Here is a 20,499-nt window from a genome sequence, read left to right as displayed (position 1 = left end):
TTTAAAAATCCAACACCTCCATGTACCATTGTATGGCATGGACCATGTAGTGCCTCGATAGACATTTAAGCTTGGCTAACACATCAGGTAAGATATTTAACTACAAAGTAAAATTAATTTTGCATAAGGTCAAGTATAGTTACATAATGTATTCATAATAAACTGTGGATTTATGACCTAATAAGTCAGTTGTCCTAGCAGCTGCAACTGGTATGAATAAGTAAACAGTCAATGTTCCCGAGACCATGCTTACTAAGAATATCATTGATTCTTATTGATCTATCAACTTCTGTCTCCACCATCATGTTTGCTGTAATAATCTTTCTTTCTCCAGCAATGGGTTGATGTCAATTTAAAGTGGAATCCAGATGAGTATGGGGGGATAAAAAAGATCAGGATCCCTTCAACCAATATTTGGCGCCCAGATCTCGTCCTCTACAACAAGTAGGTGAAAATGAATGTGCAGCTGAACAACTACTGCAAACAGGCGAGCCATATGGTCATTTTCTTATACAAGTCCTCATTTAAATCCTGTTTAAATACTGTTTTGCAGTGCTGACGGTGACTTTGCCATTGTGCATGAAACCAAAGTACTTCTGGAACACAGTGGGAAGATCACCTGGACCCCTCCTGCTATTTTTAAAAGCTACTGTGAGATTATCGTGACGCACTTCCCATTTGACCTGCAGAATTGCAGCATGAAGCTGGGTACCTGGACGTATGATGGCAATTGTGTCGTTATTAACCTGGTAAGGAAATGTGGGGACTAATCACTTGTCTGTATGTCCTTATAGCTCAGTAATTCAACAGTGTTTTGTCTTGGTAGAGTAATATATATTGCTCTACTTTCCTCTATTGTATTATTAATATGTAGCCTCTGTCAGAACGTCTCAAATCTCACAGACTTAATACTGCTTATAAGGTATTATAGTATACTAGCGAAGCCCCGCCGTAGCATACGGCGGTGTAAGAATAAGAACGGAAAACAGTGAGAAAGGAATTCAGTATAACAAAGGCTTAAGAAACCACCATCGCAGTATAACGAAAATAGCAAGGAGCGAAACCAATGCCAATGGTCGAGAGAGTATCTTCCTGCAGCAGGCTACGGAAAACATAGACATATATAGATAGACGCCGCATTCACTGTGTTGCCCAGTCGACACGATAAGTCAGTGCGTCCGCCCTATTGTGAGTGGTAAAAGTGCCATTTAAACTAATACAGGTAGACGTGGAAACCGGGTTTTCTGATGAAAAAACAATAACGTTTTAAACAATATTGTTTACATACAACAGATTTTAGGCGAATTGTTTACATGCAATTATTTATATCCATTTATACACTAAATGCGTGCATATCCCATGGTCTCAGAGTTGGTGGGCAGGGCTCTGTGAGTTGGCAATTGGGGCTCTCTGTCTTGCGTGCGGTGTAAAGTCAACGTGGCTCAGAGGTGCATGTGGACTTTTGCACAGGCAGCGACTGAGGCTGTGTTTGGTGAGTTGTTGCATGCCTCGAGAGCGACGCTGGACTCGGGAGGACGGTTACAGTTGGCGGGCGGGGCTCTGTCGAGCGTATCCCATGGTCTTAGAGTTGGCGGGCGGGGCTCTGTTTTGCTTGCGCTCACTGTCTTGCGTGCCCTCAGTGAATTATATATATAGATAACTTCTCCCACCTTCCCTCCTACATCTATAACCTCAGGCAATTAGGTTTATTAAAAGACAAACAGGAGTTAAGTTACAATTTAAATAATGTATTATTGATAATATTCATAAATAATAACAATGTGCAAAGTACATTTGATTATTCCAACCATACAACCTGATTAAATGGTGATGTGTAGTTTCAGGCGGCACACAGACTTGTTAGTTAATTAAAAATGTCCAGTTAAGGCATCATTTGTGGTCAGCTTTCTTCAGAACAGGCCGCATGCCTGTTTTAATATGGCTGCCAAGCTGAGCTCTTCATTGTGTTGTTCTTGTCAGTTCATGGTGTGAGATGCTTCTTCATCAGATATTAGTAGAAAAGAGAGTGAGCTTAACCAAGCAAATTTTATAGATGTTCTGTTCAACCCCTACAGCCAATACGGTGTCGTGATACTTAAAGGCTTCTGATACAAGCCAATTCCAAACAGCCATACTTTGGAATAATGGGGCACAGAATACCTTCACGCCTGCCATCCTCCAAAACCATTTGTTGAGGTAAAGCTTGGCAGTTAGGCAACTGATTTTGTGTGGGGGATAAGAGAGAGACTCCAGCAGAGAAGCATTTGTTTCAAGCACTTCCCCCAACTCGTAAAATTAACTTTCTTGACTTAGTTTTTCCTAAATTACAAATAAAGGCATACAAAATATTTATCGACTTATATGCAAAATCTCATATCACAACAAACAGGTTTAAGATGAAGATGTGCAGGCTTGTCGTTTGTTTGTCATGCATCCTTCTTCAAATTGAGAACATCTCACGGGAGGCCCCACACACTAGAAAACAAAGAATTCTGCAGCAGACCACCACAGGCTGTCCTTCATTGCAAAATTCTTCCCTTTGGTGAACTTTTATTTAGTGACAATATCTGTGCATTATTAGTGAAGTGCCACGAGGAAGGACAGGTATTCATAGTTGCTCCCAATGGTGGGTTTTGTTGGTGAAAGTTTAGTTTGGTCTGCAGGCCAACTCCATGTACACCTTCAACTAATTATTTAAAAAAGCATTTAATATTTCCTCTGGCCAGCTTTTCAAGTCCTCTGTTTTCTATTGATTAATTGATTATTGCATATTGAACTCTCCTTTGGCATCAATAAAATTATCTAGCTAGCTAGCTATCTATTATATAGTGCCTTTCATGTCTAGTTAATAATTAGTTATTAGGTTTATTTTTTGCATTTTGTTGCACATTTTAATGCCTTTCTACTCATTCAGGATGTTAGCAGCAGAGATGCACGAATGTAATCAAATATTTCAATGCATTGCTATAGTATTGTTAATTCAAATATTTGGGGAGGCACCATATCTGTAATTGAAAATGTGAATAGTCCTTTGATTTATTTTAAACCATTATTGTTGTTATTCATATGTAGGGGGACACCAAATCAAATATCCCAGCAATTCTAATAACACTCACTCTTAACTATTAATAAGGCACTAAAGAAAACTGTTTTTTTAATTTGCTTTTATTGATTTTATTAAAATCACACAACATTCCATACAAATAAATCAATTTCTACAAACATAAGATCAAAAAACAAATCAACCCCCACCCCGGAGAAAGAAAGCTAAGCCAGCAAAGTAAAACTTAAAGCTAGAAAAATAAGTAAGTATATGAATTAATAAGTGAATAATGATAAATAAAAAGGGAGAAAAGGGGAGAGAATCTGCTTCCTCAGTAATATAAAAGCTTATTCTAAAATGTTATTGATCAGATCCTGCCAGGTTTTGAAAATGTTCTGCACAGATCCTCTAAGTGAGAATTTGAGTTTTTCCAGTTTCAAATCGTATAACACATCAGTTACCCATTGGTTTAGAATAGCAGAGTTAGGATTCTTCCAGTTGAGCGAGATAAGTGTACGTGCTAATAGTGTAGTAAAGGCGATTACAGTTTGTTTGTCCTTCTCCTCTTTAAGCCCCTCTATGAGCCCACCAAACAAAGCTGTTAATGGATCAGGAGGAATTGTGAAACCAAGGCTGTCTAAAAGGCATTTAAAGATTTTGGTCCAAAATGATGTTAATTTGGTGCAGGCCCAAAACATGAGACCCAATGAGGCTGGAACTCGATTGCAGCGTTTGCAGGTTGGATCTTGCCCTGGAAACATTTTGGACAATTTTAAACGAGACAGATGTGCTCGATATATAATTTTAAGTTGAATAATTCTATGGTTTGCGCATATGGAGCTCGAGTGAATCCTCTGCATTGCTACCTTTCACTCCTTTTCTGAAAGATTGAGTGAGAGATCTTTTTCCCACTGCACTCTTGGATCTTTGAAAGGGAGGGACTGTAAAATAGTTTTATATATTACAGAAGTGCTGTCTGAATCCTCAAGACTGATAAATATTTTTTCCGGCACAGAGGTAGGTTCTGTTTAACAAAGTTTCTGATTTGAAGATAGTGAAAGAAATGTGTTGTTGGAAAGTTAAATTTGGAGTGTAATTGTTCATAGGATGCAAAAACGTTGTCTATTTACACACATCTAAGTGATTTAATCTCAAATGTTTTCCAGACATTAAAAACTGCATATGTTTGAGAGGGTGGAAAAAGGTGGTTCTCGTGCAGAGGTGCCACAGTTAAAAGCTTCTTTGTCATAAAATATTTCCGACATTGGTTCCATATTCTGAGTGAGTGAAGCACAATTGGGTTGTTAGTATATTGGAGATAACTCGCCTTTATTGGGCTACAAAGCAAGGAATATAAAGACGTACTGCTGGATTTTTTTTCTATTGCAGACCAAGCCTATGTGTGTTTGCCTATTTTTGTCATTGTACAGGTTTTTATAGCTTGTTTATTTGCTGCTTAGTAATAAAACTGAAAGTTAGGTAGAGCCATGCCACCTTCTGCCTTAGGTCTTTGTAGGGTTGCTCTGTGGATACGTGGATGTTTTGAATTCCAAATAAATTAGGTTATGGTTGAATCTAATTTCTTAAAAAATGATTTATTTATGTATATTGGAATGTTTTGAAATAAAAATAAAAGCATAGGAAGGATATTCATCTTAACAATGTTAATTCTTCCAGCTAAAGTGAGATGAAGGGTTGACCATCTATGCAAGTCTTGCTTAAATCTTTCCATACAGACAGCGAAATTTTGTTGATAGAGAACTTTATGTCTACTTGTAATGTTTACCCCTAGATATTTAAACTGATCTGCGGTGATAAAATGGGAAGAAAACTGTGTTTTGAAAGGCCGCCAGGTTTTTTTGCAGGTCACACTAGGTTATTTATTTAACTGTGAATTGAATCAAAATATACTGTTATTTTATTTTGCACATTTTAATTTTATCAGGAAAACGACCGTCCAGACTTAAGCAACTTCATGGAAAGCGGAGAGTGGGTTATGAAAGACTATCGCGGCTGGAAGCACTGGGTCAATTACTCCTGCTGCCCTGACACGCCATATCTGGACATCACCTACCACTTCCTCATGCTGCGCCTACCTCTCTACTTCATTGTTAACGTCATTATTCCCTGTCTGCTTTTTTCCTTCTTGACTGGACTGGTGTTTTACCTTCCTACTGACTCAGGTGTGTAGGTTGAGTTGGATTTGATTTTTTTTTGGTCTATTATATTAATGTGCTTATTTTTAACATATTACGTAGGCACTACTTGGTGCAGAAACAGTAAATGTCACTTGTTTTTGCTGGAAGCCATTCTGTTCATCCATCTTTAAAAATCCTCTTTTTCCATTACAGTGGACCCTTGACTTACAAACTCAATTTGTTCGCGAGGGCTGGTTGTAACTCAAGTTGGTTGTAAGTCAAGACTATTTTTCCCATAAGAAATAATGGAAATACCCATAATGCATTCCGAACCTCCCACAGCAACACTTACTTAACCTTTTCATAATAAAAAGGGGATGTATAATGTGTATAATTTACCAAAAAAAAACAATAATTTTTCTAATGTACTAACCAAAAAGTTATAAAAAGTGCCTAGCCTACCAGAAACAACAATTTCACACTGTACTCACCATTCAAGTTGACATCTTTGGCTTGCAGCAAGGGAGGAGGAGGAGAATGAAATGGAAGGTGGTTATTGTTCGGAAGGAGCTTCCTTATACAAATCTTTTCTTTGTAAAATTGTCGAGATGGTGAAATTTCGACATGCTGTACATATTAGTGAGATCAGTCACACGAACACCACTCTCATATTTCCACACAATTTCCTTCTTCGTTTCGATTGCGATTGCTTTCTTTACCTTCGTCGCCTTCTCTTTCTTCCTTAGCAATTATCAAAATAAATTATATAAATCACTGCAGTGACCGAAATTACGTCCAAAAACACGTGTATCTGGGCTCCATCTGACGCTTACGAACGCTCTCGGCTGTTTGTTTACAATCACATAAGCGGATACACGTGACCGCATTCGGGTCGTAACGCAAGATGTTGGTCGTAATTCAAAACAAAAATTTTGGTCGTGAAGCAAATTGTTTGCATGTCAGGCCGGTGGTATATCAAGGGTCGACTGTATTTGGCATATTTCTTCAAATAATTTTTTTAATGCTTTGAAAGGATTCTCTGGCATTTAATATCATAAGTATACACAAAGTTTAGCTTAGTTACCACCAAGTTCCAACGACCTACGCTTGAATCTCTTTGGAGTTTGCTTGTTCCTCTTTTTCTGTTTGTCCCCCAAAAATGATCCAGTTTTCTCCCACTTGGTAAAAACCTGAACATTGGGCTGGCTGGCCATTCTACTTTGAGAGTGAGTGTGGGTGTGTTTGTGTGAGTGCAGCCAACAGTGGAATTGTATCACACCTGGCATCAGTTCCTGTATTTCATCTGATGCTGCCACTATAAATCCTGGTTCCCTGTGACTCTATAATGGAATAATAAGATTAGAAAATGCATGAATGCACCGTATAACATCTGGTTTCCTTCATTAATAAGATGAAGTTTGGTGCAAATTAAAAAAATGACAACATTAAAGAGTACGTACCTCTCTGATATCTGGGCTGCTTATAGCAATTGCCTGAGCTTGTGTTGATACAGCAAACAATTTTTATGTGGTACAGTGAATGTATCAGTGATAACAGGAAAGAGGAATAATCTCTGACCAAATCTGAAGTCAAAACGATTAATTTTATGCCTCCTCCTTCCCTCGGCCTGCAGCCTCTCTCTTCGCTTTGCACTTGTAAATCGCTGCTGCAAGAGAACTCTGATACTTAGCGTGATGAGAGAAATCGCAAAATCAACCAGAATGTTCAAGCAAATTATAGAAAAAAACCCGATCTAAATCTGTTAAATATTTCTCTCGTGAAAAGCAGACAGACATACAGACCTGACTCAAGTGGAGGCTAGCGTGTGAGTAAGGAGAGCCCAGCCCGGCTCCCTACTCCTGAGGTCCCGCCTCCACCTGCCCTCAGCCCGCCTCCCTCTTTCTTCGATTCACACTTATTAATTGCTGCTGTAAGAGAACTCTGATACGTAGGATGATGAGAGAAGTCACAAAGTCAACCGGAATGTTCAAGCAAATTATAGATAAAAACCCGATCTAAATCCGTTAAATTGTTCTCTCGTGAAAGGTGGACAGACATACAGACCCAACTCAAGTGGACGCTGGCATGTGAGTGAGGAGGGCCCAGCCTGGCTCCCTACTCCTGACGTCCTGCCTCCCCCTCCCCATGGCCCGTCCACCTTTCTTCAGATCGTACTTATTAATCGCTGCTGCAAGCGAACTGGAATGTTCAAGCAAATTATTGATAAAAACCCGATCTAAATCCTTTAAGTAGTTCTCTCATGAAAAGCGGACAGACATATAAACAGATGTTGGATTTTATATATAGAGAGATTAGCACCTGCTAAGGTAAAAAAGAAAAAAACTGTTGGCAGTTACATGAAGACTAACTGAAGTTACTGATAAATGAACTCCTTCAAAATACAAACTCTGCAATAGCCATCACTAGTCACCTCCCACAAAAATAAATCCATTTCTTTTCTTAATAAAGCTCATTAGAAAAATGCTTAGTTACCTTTGTGGCTCTTTGTGGCGGGCAGACTGATAATGAGCCTCTCTTCTTGTTCCTGTAGGTGAGAAGATGACTCTGAGCATCTCTGTCTTGCTGTCCCTGACTGTATTCCTCTTGGTTATTGTGGAGCTCATCCCCTCCACATCCAGCGCCGTGCCCCTAATTGGCAAATATATGCTCTTCACCATGGTATTTGTCATCACATCCATTATCATTACAGTGATCGTGATTAACACCCACCATCGCTCTCCCAGCACACATACCATGCCCCATTGGGTGCGCAAGGTGAGTTCAGCTATGAGGGGAAGGGGTAGGTTGATGTGGGCTGCTGCTTGGGTTTAATGTGTCTTTTCTTTCAAGAAATCCTTCCCCTTTGTGGTTAAGTTGTTTTTGATATATTACTGGGTGGCACAGTGGTTAGCACTGTGGATCCAGCATCCAGGGGTCAATTAGTGCAGCTAATCATTGTCAGCAGTGAGTTTGCATTTTCTCCCTTTTGGTTTGGGTTTCTCCTGCATCCAAAAGATGTGTTCTTTCTGGAAAATTCCTGATTCCAAATTGGCCTCTGGTGAATATGAATGTGTTTGAGTATGACTGGCACCCTCTCTAGGATAGTTTACTGCCTAGTGCCTAATACCTCTGACACCCTAAATTGTTATGTGATGTTGTTGAGTCTTCTGGCTTACTGGCAATGCCTGGTTACTCTGTGGATGTTGTTTGTACTTTTAATTTCTTCCCCTTGACATGTTTCATATTAGGTTGATTTTTGACTCTAAATCAAGGATCCTCAATCACAGTCCTGGGGCCTCATGTATAAATGGTGCGTACGCACAGAAATGTTGTGTAAGAACCTTTCCACGTTCAAATTGTGATGTATAAAACCTACACTTGGCATAAAGCTGTGCACTTTTCCACGGTAGCTCATACCTTGTCGTACGCAAGTTCTGTGCTCGGTTTTGCAGACTGGCGGCACCCAGCGTCAAAGCAGTGCTACTCTTCCTGTGTAGTTACTCCTTATTTTCCTGATACGGCTTTATAAATACACTGAAACTAACCGCATATTGTTTATTAGTGTAATGCATCTGATTGTAATTAACTTATAACAATATAATGGTCCAGGGAATAGCCATAGTATTCCAAATACCATAACTGCTTTAACGTTGCTACTCTCACTGCACCTTCTTCTTCTTCTTTCAGCTGCTCCAGTTAGGAGTTGCCACAGCGGATCATCTTTTTCCATATTACTCTCACCGCACCACTTGTAGTATTTATATCACTGTATCTGAGTGTGAATCACAGCGGAAAGAGAATTATCGGGATACAGAATCAAGCATATGCTACCTCAGCCAAGGCAAAACGTTTCAAAGCCTTTCCTGTACGGACCTTGCGGTTCAGAAACAGTTTCATCCCAAGAACTATAAACGCACTCAATCAATTGCACCTTGTAGAACTGTTTGTACTTATAAGTAAAATTACCTCACTGTAAACTTGCACTACAGTTATAATTTTACACAACCTGAGCCACTTTATAAAGTGTGTATTTACATATGATGACGATATATTTTTAAGATGAAATGCAGCAAAATATGTTTATTATATTATACTGGTAAAACTTTAACTTCATTTAAATAATCTATATTCTTCACTGGGACTGGCGTGAAGGATAGAATAATTAAACATGTACTACGAAGATAGTTCAATGTTCCTTTTTTCCAAACGTTTTGAAGAATCGGCGCTCTAAGCTTACAGATGGATTAACGTCTATTACAGTGCTGATTGTGTGGCGATCAGTTACTTGGGGAAAGAAAAGCAAGGACTGCAGGGGCGGCCACGCCAATATATATTGAATATAAAACAGAAAGAGAAAATAACGACAAAGCTAAAAACGTAGCGGCAAATTTCGACAAAAGTTAAACGCTTGTGTCATGAGCACGAGGCGGCTATGCAGTGTTCGCAACAGACGTGGCCATCCACAGTGCATTAGATACCATATTGACATTGGCGGGCGAAGGGGTCACCGATTCTTTTTCTGCCCAGGGCCGCCACAAGCCTAGAGCCGCCCATGAGTACTGCTGCAATAAATAATTTCATCGAAGGTCGCACACAATCACTGCGCCATGAAACCCATGTTTAATAACGTGCTTTAACTATCATCATGAAAATGATACCACGTATACATCTCAGTATTTTAGTTATTCAGAGAGCTGTAATATCACAAATGTAATGGATTCTGTGTCCAGTCGGAGGAAGAGAGCTGGTTTAAGAAGCAAGTATTGATTCACACACATAGAGCACATAGAAGATCACATACAAAACAAAGCATTTAACATGCTACTTTAATTACGATGTGATTTGAGAAACTGGTTAATTAAACGATTTTAAGATGACGTTTATGATGTTCTACTTTAATGACAAAATAAACTACATGATTAAATTGGAAATTTCGAGATTGAAGTTGATATTTCATGCTTTTTTCCCACTGTGTGCCTATTTTTTTTTTGTCTGTAGCCTAATAAGCTTTCATATGACACTCAGACGGTGGGCTATGACTCGCCTTTTCACAGCGACTTTGATATCTGAGCTTTCAAGTTTCTCCAACACGCTATGTCACTCGATCAACTTCCTTTTGTTGATTATACCATGGTTTAATTAAACAAATAGTATGTTTTTCCTTTGCCTCCACTTGGTATTCGCTGAAATTCTTATACGGGAAACCCCATGCTTTTCCCATAGTCTTTTCACAGAAGGCTGAGCTTAAGGGCGATTTATATTGATTTGCATATTCAAAGAGGCGTAATTCTGGGAGGAGTTGGGGCGGGGTCATAAGGCGTGTGCACGAGCGTTAGTTTTCACGCTGACCGGGATTTATGTTGAGGAAGAACGTGGAAGTTGGAGTACGCACAGATTCCTGCATCTGGATTTTTCTGTGCGTCAGAACATTTCGGCTTTTGTGCTTACGTAATGTTTTAGTGCGAATTCTACGCACGGCGTTATGCATGAGTGCAGGTTTTTATTCCAACTAGTTTCCCAATTAGAAAGCAGTCCATGCTTATAAAGAGACTTGGTATTGAACTATTTAGCTTGTTTATGCTTGCATTCATCCAAGAGAAATTTGAATTGCACTGTAGAGTTTCCTTCTGTGAGAACATTATCCAAGTGTTTTGTGGACCAGAACAGATTTAAACTTAATGGTCCTTCCAAATTCCCTCTCCTTCATTTCTAAACATTTTTTATCACTGACACTTAATGGTAAACCCGTGAGCTGGAGGGCTGTAGGCTTATTGGTTATCTGCATCTCATTATTAACTAATGTCTGATTAAGAAAACAGGCAACAATTAAAACTTAAATGCAACTGCTAAAATCTAAAACAGGCAATTAAGGATTTTGAATGGTAACAGGCAAGAGAACTAAAATTAAGCACAAAAAACTTATTGCTTTAGTAGTAAATAAATGGGTACTACTTAAGAAGTTGGTTAAAGTGAAAACCTGCAGCCATAGCAGACCTCCAGAACTGTAATTAAGGACCTCTGATCTACAATGTAACTAAAATTTAACTATCATTATCAGCAAGGACTAAGTTCTAATTAGCACACTGGCTGGAGTGAAAACCTGTAGCCACTGCGGCCCTCCAGGACCATGATTGAGGGCCACTGCTCTAAATTGACCCTGTGTGAGCGATTCTGGGTGTGTGCAGGAGTGTGGCCAACATCCAGTTAAGCTTGACTTCCTCATAATGCTGCTGAAACTTTCTAGCCCTGAAAGTGGATTAAGCAGGTTTAATAAAGAATTAATGAACAGACAACCAGCTCTGTTTTTCATTTCATATTAATAAACAGCAATAACTAAGGGTCCTGCTTCAAATCTAACACTATTATGTGTTGGGTATTGTATTGTCTTGGTTGTTGTAAAGCACTTTGAGCTACATCCTTTGTGTGAAAATATGTTATAGAAATATTAAAAAATGCTTTTTAAAAACCATGCATATATTAAGTTAAAAAGTGTACTAAAAATGTAAAAAATAAGTCGGGGCGCTTTTGCTAAGATATTAAGAAGTGTTTTTTGAATGTTGATTGATGAAAAGCGCCCACGCTTTTATTTTAAAAGTGATGTATGACAGACTTATTTTTAACTTTTTAGTACACTTTTTAACTTAATATAGGTGTGGTTTTTAAAAAGTATTTTTTTATATATATTGCAATAAATACAGACAACACGGTGAAAGGTTTGGGGTGTTTAGCCCCGTATACTGTAAAGTAAGGGTCAAAATAATTCAAGTAAATCATTAGACACACAAGGATGGGTGGACGGACAATTTTTGGAGGCGGACCGGAAATTAAAAAGTGGGATGGTGGGAAAGACGTGGTTATGCATGGATAACTGACGTCATCAAACGGGGACCAGAGGGTTGAACGGGACCCGGAAGTGTTGCGGTTCTTTGAGTCGTCCGGGCAGAATTATGGCGGTGTTGCTTCATCATTTCTGAAGAAAAAGAAAGAGATTAGTACCCCGCCGTTGTCCCCTGGCACGACTTGTTGCGTTGCACGTCGGGTCCTTAAGCTGCTCCCCAAGCGCTAGTGCGTGACATGACCCCCCCTTCAGCCCAGACCCACTGGGTCAGGCGGCCCGAACCGAGAGGTCATGAACCCAGGAGAGAGAATCAGCGTTGGCTTGGAGGTTACCCCGGCGATAAGTGACAGTGAACTTGTATGGCTGCAAGTCCAAACACCACCTAGTGACCTGGGGGTTCGAGTCCCTGTGAAGAGCCATCCATTGGAGAGTGGCGTGGTCTGTCACCAGGATGCCCAACAGGTAGTACCACAGGTGAGTTATCGCCCACTTGATGGCCAGGGCTTCACGTTCCACCACTGTATAACTTGTCTCCCCGTCAAACAGTTTCCAGCTCAGGTAAATCATGGGGTGCTCGACACCATCGATGCTTTGGCTCAGCACGGCACCTAGACCTGTGTCCGAAGCATCAGTCTGGAGTAGAAAGGAAACAGAAAAATCAGGAGTTCTCAAAACAGGTGCCGTTGTGAGGGCCATTTTTAAGTCACTGAATGCCTGTTCCGTCACAGTGTTCCACACCACATGCAAAGGGGCCCTTTTCTTTTTTAAATCTGTCAAGGGGGCACCCCTCTCAGAAAACCGAGGTATAAAACGGCGATAGTAACTCACTAGTCCTAAGAAAACTTGCACTTGCTTCTTGACTATCGGACGGGGCCATTCCAGGATGTCTTTTATTTTGGAACACTGTGGCTTCACTAGTCCTCCTCCTACCAAGTAGCCCTAATATTTGGATTCGTTCAACCCGAAATAACATTTCTGGGGATTGATACGCAGCCTGGCTTTTGCTAGTGTCAGGAGGACAGCGTATACCTGCAGCACATGTTCCTCCCAGGTGCCGGAAAAGATGACCGTATCATCCAGGTAGGTGGCACAATAGGACTGATGGGGCCTTAGTACTCTGTCTACCAGACGCTGGAAAGTTGCTGGTGCCCCGTGCAGCCCAAATGGAAGGACCTTGTATTGCCAATGCCCTCTAGGGGTGCTAAAGGCTGTCAAGAATAGTCAGATAACAGGCCGTCCCCAGCCTCTCGAGGAGCTCATCCACTTGGGGCATAGGGTAGGCATCAAACTTGGAGATCTGATTAAGACATCTAAAGTCATTACAGAACCTCCACGACCCGTCTGGCTTACTAATGAGGATGATAGGACTGGACCAGGGGCTATGGCTTTCTTCAATGATGTCCATGTCCAACATCCGCTGTACCTCTAGCTCCACCTCAGCATGTTTTGCCACCGGGAGATGATAGGGGCATTCCCTGACTACCACCCTCGGGTCTGTCACGATTTTGTGCTGAATCAGTGAGGTCCAGCCTGGTGCTTCACTGACCACTTCCGGGACAGACAGGATTGCACCTTCGAGCTCCTGTCGCTGGTGGGCAGTCAGATTGTGGCTGAAGTCAAGTTTGGTTTTCTCTGAAAAAAGGGAGAGGGAGGGGCCGGAAGGAGGTGGTTCGTCCCTGTCTCTCCATGGCTTCAGTAAATTAACATGGTACACCCTCTTGCTCGGTCGCCAATTCGGTTGACGCACCAAATAGTCCACGCACCCTTTCCTCTCCTTAACCTCGTGTGGGCTTTGCCAGTGGGCCAGCAATTTGGAGTGGGAAGTGGGCACAGGCAACATTTCACAGTCTTCCGGCTGAAATTTGCGCAGGGAGGAGTTTCTGTGATAATTCAAGACCTGCGCTGCTTGAGCCTTGGACATGTGCTCTTTAAGGAGGGGTCGAATTTTCTCTAGTCTATTGCGTAACTGCGTGATATATTCTATGATGTTAGTGGAGGAAAGTGCCTCCCCTTCCCAACCTTCTTTTAAAACGTCCAAAATGCCCGGGAGTTGGTGTCCATACAGGAGTTCATAAGGGGAAAACCCCATGGAGGCCTGTGGCACCTCCCGGTAGGCGAAAAGCACTAGCGGTAAAAGTTGATCCCAGTTCCTACCGTCCACGCTGAGTACCTTGCGGAGCTTCTGTTTCAGGGTCTGGTTAAATCTTTCTACCATCCCGTCCTTCTGGGGATGGTATACTGACGTCCTGAGATACTTAATGCGTAGTAACTTGGCGACTTCCCTAAACATATCCGAAGTAAAGGGCGTACCTTAGTCCGTATGGACTTCTTTAGGTATACCCACTCGGGGAAAAAAGTCCTACTAGTTCACGTGCGATATTTTTTGAGTTAGCGGCTCGCAAGGAAACCGCTTCGGGATATTGAGTTGCATAGTCGACCATTACTAATATATATTTATGGCCTCACGTCGAAGATTGTAGGGGTCCTACCAGATCGACACCCATCCTCTCAAAGGGCACGTCTGCAAGGGGAATTGGGATGAGAGGAGCACGATCCATCCGGGGTATCTAACGTAGCTGACAGACTGGGCAAGACTGACAGAAATGTCGGACCTCCTCATTGATCCTTGGCCAGTAAAACCGAAGTTTCACTCTCTCTAGCGTTTTTTTGGCCCCAAGGTGGGCGCCTAGAAGGTGGGCATGAGCTAGCTTCTGTACCTCACCTTCGTGTTCCGCAACTCGATATAACAAGTGAAATCAGCTGACGATATGTCATCTACGGACACAATGGTATTCCGGGCAAACTTCAGGGAATCATCATTCTACTGTTGTCTTTTAAAGGACGCCGGTGTGGACCGAAACTGATACTCCACGCCAGCGATCAGGGGCAGTACCACTCCGACCCGGAACCTCCTCCGGTTGTACTTCCGGGGTGAGGTCTGTAGCCAAAAAGGGCTCCCCCGGACTGTCTATGTCATCAGTAGTTGCCGATGAGCACGGTGTGGGAGCAGCTGGAAGGGCCCCTTGCCCTTCCATAATCTGACCCAACTTAGTTTTCTGAGTGGTTACAGCTCTACCACAGTTACTTTTTGACCAGTCTTGTCCCAGTATAACCGGGAAGGGGGGCTCAGGCAACACAGCAACAAGCAGTTCTATAGGATGCCCCTCCCTGGTTATAAAACACTTTGCAGACCTGGTCTCTCCATGTACACAAGTAATGCTCGTTCAAAGAGTTACCCACTGTCACAGTAAAACATAACGGTGAGCAACAATGGTAGTGTTACTCCCGGAATCGAACAAAGCCACCACCGAGTGCTCATTTAACAACACCACTCCCGTATTTGTGACCGCCAGAGGATTAGACACAGCACAATACCTCTCTCCTGGGGTCCAGCGGCTCGAGGTTGAGGGGACAGGTGTTGAGGATATGCCCCACCTCAACAGGAAGTAGGCACCCTGTCCCTCGGTTTAGTCAGAGCCTCAGCTGTGGCAAAAAGCATTTCACTATGTTCTTGCAGTGTATGTGATAGTAAAGATCAAATCGAATCTAATCTAAGTGACTAAAGTACGAGCGATGCTCAAAATGTTTCCGCACTTTTTTTAATTCTATTTATTAAGAATTTCAAAAACAAACGGCATCACTTTTCTACATAGTCACCTTCGATTGCGATGCAATTTTCCCAGTGTCATACCAACTTTTTAATGCCCAGTTACTACTCTTCGTGCCTTCACTGTTTCCATCGAAAATATAAAAGTGTGTAAACCTTTTGAATGTCCCTCGTATAAAAGGAAAAATAGCACTAAAGTTTGAAAAGACACAAGTTATCTTTATATATAAAATCCAACGTCTGTATGTCTGTCCGCTTTTCACAAGAGAACTACTTAATAGATTTAGATTGTTTTTTTCTAGAATTTGCTTGAACATTCCGGTTTATTTTGCGACTTTTCTCATTGCGCTAAGTATCATAGTTCACTTGCAGGAGCAATGTATTCGCGCTAATTGAGAGACATGCAGCAGGCCGAGGGGAAGGGGAAGCATGACATCAATAGTGGGCCCTCCTCACTGTCCAGTTTCACGACTACGTGGGCGGAGCTGCGGGGGACGACTAGTAACAATATAAACATTGAAATGCTAAAATGTAATAAGATACTGTGGTCGACAGCAGTCTTGTCCTCGCTTTCTCAGGTACTCATCTGGTTCCCTTTTTCCAGATGCCAGTGCTAAATCATAGCAGTGGGTGTGCGTGTTTGTATGCGTAAGATGGTGCTTGTTATGGCTTTATTACTCTGGCTCCTCACATTTGATGGATTGTCTTCTTAATATTTATTATATGAGGGCATATTAAATTTTCTTTTTGGAATTTTACAGTTAACACATTTCAGTCCTTCTAGTCTTAAAATCTTCTATATTGAAGTCATTGCACCTAGTACTTAAGCTTGTGGCAGCACTGAATTACTCCTCCCTGAGCGGTTTAGAAATAAAAAAAAGCAGAACTCTTAAATCTGGTTAAAAGATTATGCAAATTCAAAAAGCTGAAGTGGCTAATCGGACTGATGCACACGTTGACTTTTCATTTAATCCATTTGGTTGATGATATTGAGAACATTTCTTGCACGTGATTGACACCTACTGCCTAAATTTGTAATTGCATGTCAATGTCACTAGTAAAGGAAAAGACACACAGCATAAACTTTCAAACTTGGCTAATCCAGTTCCTAGAGAATGAACCACATATAAACAGAGAAAACTGGGGGTATTCATACAGACACTGGAAGAACATGGAAACGTAATACAGTCAGTAGTCAGTCTGTGACAATGGGTAGATGAGGTATCGGTATTAACCACTTCATCACCTCAACTAAGTAATTAATTTAACTGCTGATTAACCATGTTCAGTTTAAATAAGAAATAAAGATTCAATAATTTCCTTACCTGTTTGTCATGATGGAGGTTACAAGGAGTCTGTGTCCATGTGGTAGTAACAGTAAGAAAGTGGGAATCGTAAAGAGTAAAGTTTATCATTTTAACTAATATTCTGTGTGCACCTGGAATGCTTCTGGTGCCACTGCACTGCATGCTGGGAGCACTGCCAGGACTCATGGAAAACTGTATTGTCCTCCCTCAGCAATGCACTCTGGTGGCACCCATATTATTCGTGGTATGAGAGACAGGCAGTCCATTTAATAATAACGCAACAAAAAATTGACTTTAACAAAATAAACAGGTGCTCGATGGTATAAGGACAAAGTAAAGAAATAAGTAGTAGTCATTGATAGCTCTTCGCTGAAGTCTGTCATTAGAGCTCTGTCCTGTAGTGGGTTTGATTCTTGACAGAGATGCTACAGTCTGTGAACGTACACCTTTAAAGTGTTGGGACCGGAAAGGGTGAGGCATCCCAGAGGGAAGGAGGAGGTCTGATTTATTTTCCCTCAAGGGGCATCTTCTTAGAACTTCAGAGGGAAGAGACAAGATTGTTAATGACAGCGCCCATTCTCACCGTGAAGTGGTATCACATACCTGAGCTATACAGGTAAGGTGATCCACAGATGCACATGTGTGACAAATATATAAAATTTATGCACATACACACTCACCGGCCACTTTTTTAGGTACACCTGCTCAACTGCTTGTTAAAGCAAATAAATAATCAGCCAATTGCATGTCAGCAAATCAGCGCATATAGGCATGTAGACCTTGTCAAGATGACCTGCAGAAGTTCAAACTGAGCATCAGAACTGGGAAGAAAGGGGATATAAACTGTGGATGTTGGTGCCACATGGGCTGGTCTGAGTATTTCAGAAACTGCTGATCTACTGGGATTTTCACACACAACCATCTCTAAGGTTTACAGAGAGGGGTCTGAAAAAAAGAAAATATCAGTGAGTGGCAATTGTCTAAGTAGAAATGCCTTGTTGATGCCAGAGGTCAGAGTAGAATGGCCAGACTGGTTTGAGCTGACAAAATGACGACAGCAATTCAAATACTAAGGTATGCAGAAGAGCAGCTCTGAACACACATCACGTCGAACCTTGAAGCAGGTGGGCTACAGCAGCAGGAGACCACCCCGGGTGCCAATCCTGTCAGCTAAGAACAGGCAACTGAGGCTGCAATTCGCATGGGCTCAGCCAAAATTGGACAACCGAAGATTGGCAAAACGCCTGGTCTGATGAATCTCAATTTCTGCTGCGACATTTAGATGGTAGGGTCAGAATGTGGAGTGGGGAGCCAGGCAGGGCCCTCCTCACTCACCCAGTAGCCTCCATTCAAGTCACTGTATCTCGTGCCACGTTTTGGAGCGTACCTTGCCTCCGCTTGCTATCGATACCTGTTTGTTTATTGATTTTTAAAGTCTGTCCTGTTTCATTACAATGCAGGCGGAGCTTAAATTTGTTTTTTTTACATCTTCATGCCTCCTCCAATCTCACATCAGTTTCTCAGACACATCGAATTTTGTTGCAGCAGCGCAGTTACCAATTTTCTTCGCTGCTTCAACGATGTTTAATTTCAAACCAGCTTCATATTTTCTTCTGATCGAACGCTCCATTGTAGATAAGGGATGCTCTTACGATAAAGTTGTATGAGGGTGTGAGATACAAAAAGCACAAATCAGTGTAAACATTGCTTCGGAATAGTTTGGGTATCACTGTGTGGTCACGTAGGCACAATAGAGACAGAGAGGTTAGGAGCACACGCCGATACAGCGTATTGCCACACCCACATAGAAAAAAAGGCCGTGTGCTCCGTGGTTGCTCTCTCAGGTAGGCGTTAGCATATCATAATCTCTTGGACCAATAGCGTGAGTTTTCTGTATTCGACTTATTCGACCGACATTATAAAATACCAGAAATTATACAGTAAAATTAAGCCCTGACTTATCCGCGGGAGAACTTTTCTGCGAGTATATACAGTAATATTGTACTTTGTTCAAAATACCGTATTTAAATGAATATTTATTGCAACCTGTAAGAAAGCCTTGTGCTGTTGCTTAAACTGCTCTAAAGTAGGGATTTGTGCCAAATGTAGGAAAACGTTTTCATCTTGTTGGGTTCGTGGATGGTTTACTAAAGCCAGCACTGGTAGTTTAGGCTTGTTTCTGCAGTTCATTTTCATTTGCTGGTGCTGAGTATTACAAGAAATCAAGATTACAAAATTAATTGCAGGATGAAATCCTACACAGTTAACTTTTAAGTTAATAAAGGATTTATTCTGTAAGTCTTTAGAAAAATAGCTATTTTGCAATTTAAGCCTTAGCTGCAGATTACAAAGTGTTTTAGCTATAAAAACGTTTTTTCAACAATCGCTCAATAAACTAGATTAAACATCCCCAATCTTCACAGGCTACGTTTGAACAAACCTCACAACACAAGGAATGGGTGAACACAGAGATGGAATTCTGACGTCTTAAGTGATGCCACTCTGTAAAGTAGCAGGCAGAGCAAACTGACATATAATTCCATAGCATCTGAACTACTCAGAATATAGGCTATTAAAAGTGGCAACCATTATTTCAGTTCTGGGCAAACAAAAGTTGATGCCTGCTTGCCAAACTTAACAGCCACTTTTGAAAGTTAGGTGTCTATGGCTGAAATCAAGCCTGGGTGGGTCATCTGTCTGTCACTGGGCACATGAATGGTCAATTTACAGCCACCATTTAGCTTAAAACTCCCATCATTGAGATTTTAGAGGAAATGTGGAGTATTGTGCAGACATGGGGAGAACAGAGACTGAGTAAGAACTTCAACTCGGGACTCTGTGCTATTATACCTCCAGTTCATTCTGTCATTCACGTTCATAAATCTCCTTGTCACATGTTCCCAACTGCACCTCTTCATGCAACAAACCTGCAGAAAAACTGTGGCATAAAGTGTTAGGGACAGCAGGCTGCTAGAAAGATTCAAACATTTTATTGTTCTCACTCTTCTTCTTTCATACTTTTCTATTTTGCAGATTTTTATCAATACCATTCCAAACATTATGTTCTTCTCCACAATGAAGCGGCCTTCCAGAGACAAACAGGATAAGCACATTTTCACGAAGGATATTGACATCTCTGATATTTCGGGGAAGCCCAGTCCTGCCTCAGTTACTTTCCAGTCACCAATAACCAAAAACCCTGATGTGAAAAGTGCAATTGAAGGTGTCAAGTACATCGCTGAGACAATGAAGTCTGACCAGGAGTCCAACAATGTAAGAATTATCCCCATCCTCTTGTCTCTTTTCAGTTATTTGCATGTTAATACTTTAGGTTTTTAAATTAAAAACAGGCTTTTGTGCATGTCACTAAAATGTACCTCCACCGCACTAGCAAACGTTTATCTAAGCAGTTCGGGTGATATGAACCCAGCTTGCCTTTAACAGCCTGTCTAGCATTTCTGCACGTTTAAAAAATGTCATGTTCTTGAGACTGTGGTGGGCTGGTGCCCTGCCCAGGGTTTGTTTCCTGCCTTGTGCCCTGTGTTGGCTGGGATTGGCTCCAGCAG

The 20,499-nt window shown here is 41.4% G+C and overlaps 1 protein-coding gene across 1 annotated transcript in view; it reads left to right on the top strand.

The window, feature by feature from the left end:
- The window catches only part of LOC120531863 (acetylcholine receptor subunit alpha-like), a 75,134-nt gene that overhangs the window by 45,827 nt on the left and 8,808 nt on the right, over positions 1-20,499 (top strand). The window contains exons 4-8 of the mRNA XM_039757673.1: positions 335-444; positions 554-749; positions 4,989-5,226; positions 7,733-7,956; positions 19,967-20,206. Of these exons, the coding sequence (XP_039613607.1) occupies positions 335-444; positions 554-749; positions 4,989-5,226; positions 7,733-7,956; positions 19,967-20,206 (1,008 nt within the window). The remainder of the gene's footprint in view (positions 1-334; positions 445-553; positions 750-4,988; positions 5,227-7,732; positions 7,957-19,966; positions 20,207-20,499) is intronic.

This window comes from Polypterus senegalus, chromosome 6 (assembly GCF_016835505.1).
Source record: "Polypterus senegalus isolate Bchr_013 chromosome 6, ASM1683550v1, whole genome shotgun sequence".
Lineage (NCBI taxonomy): Eukaryota > Metazoa > Chordata > Cladistia > Polypteriformes > Polypteridae > Polypterus > Polypterus senegalus.
The sequence above is the reverse complement of the archived record's forward strand: the minus strand, read 5'-3'. Positions and strand labels throughout refer to the sequence as shown.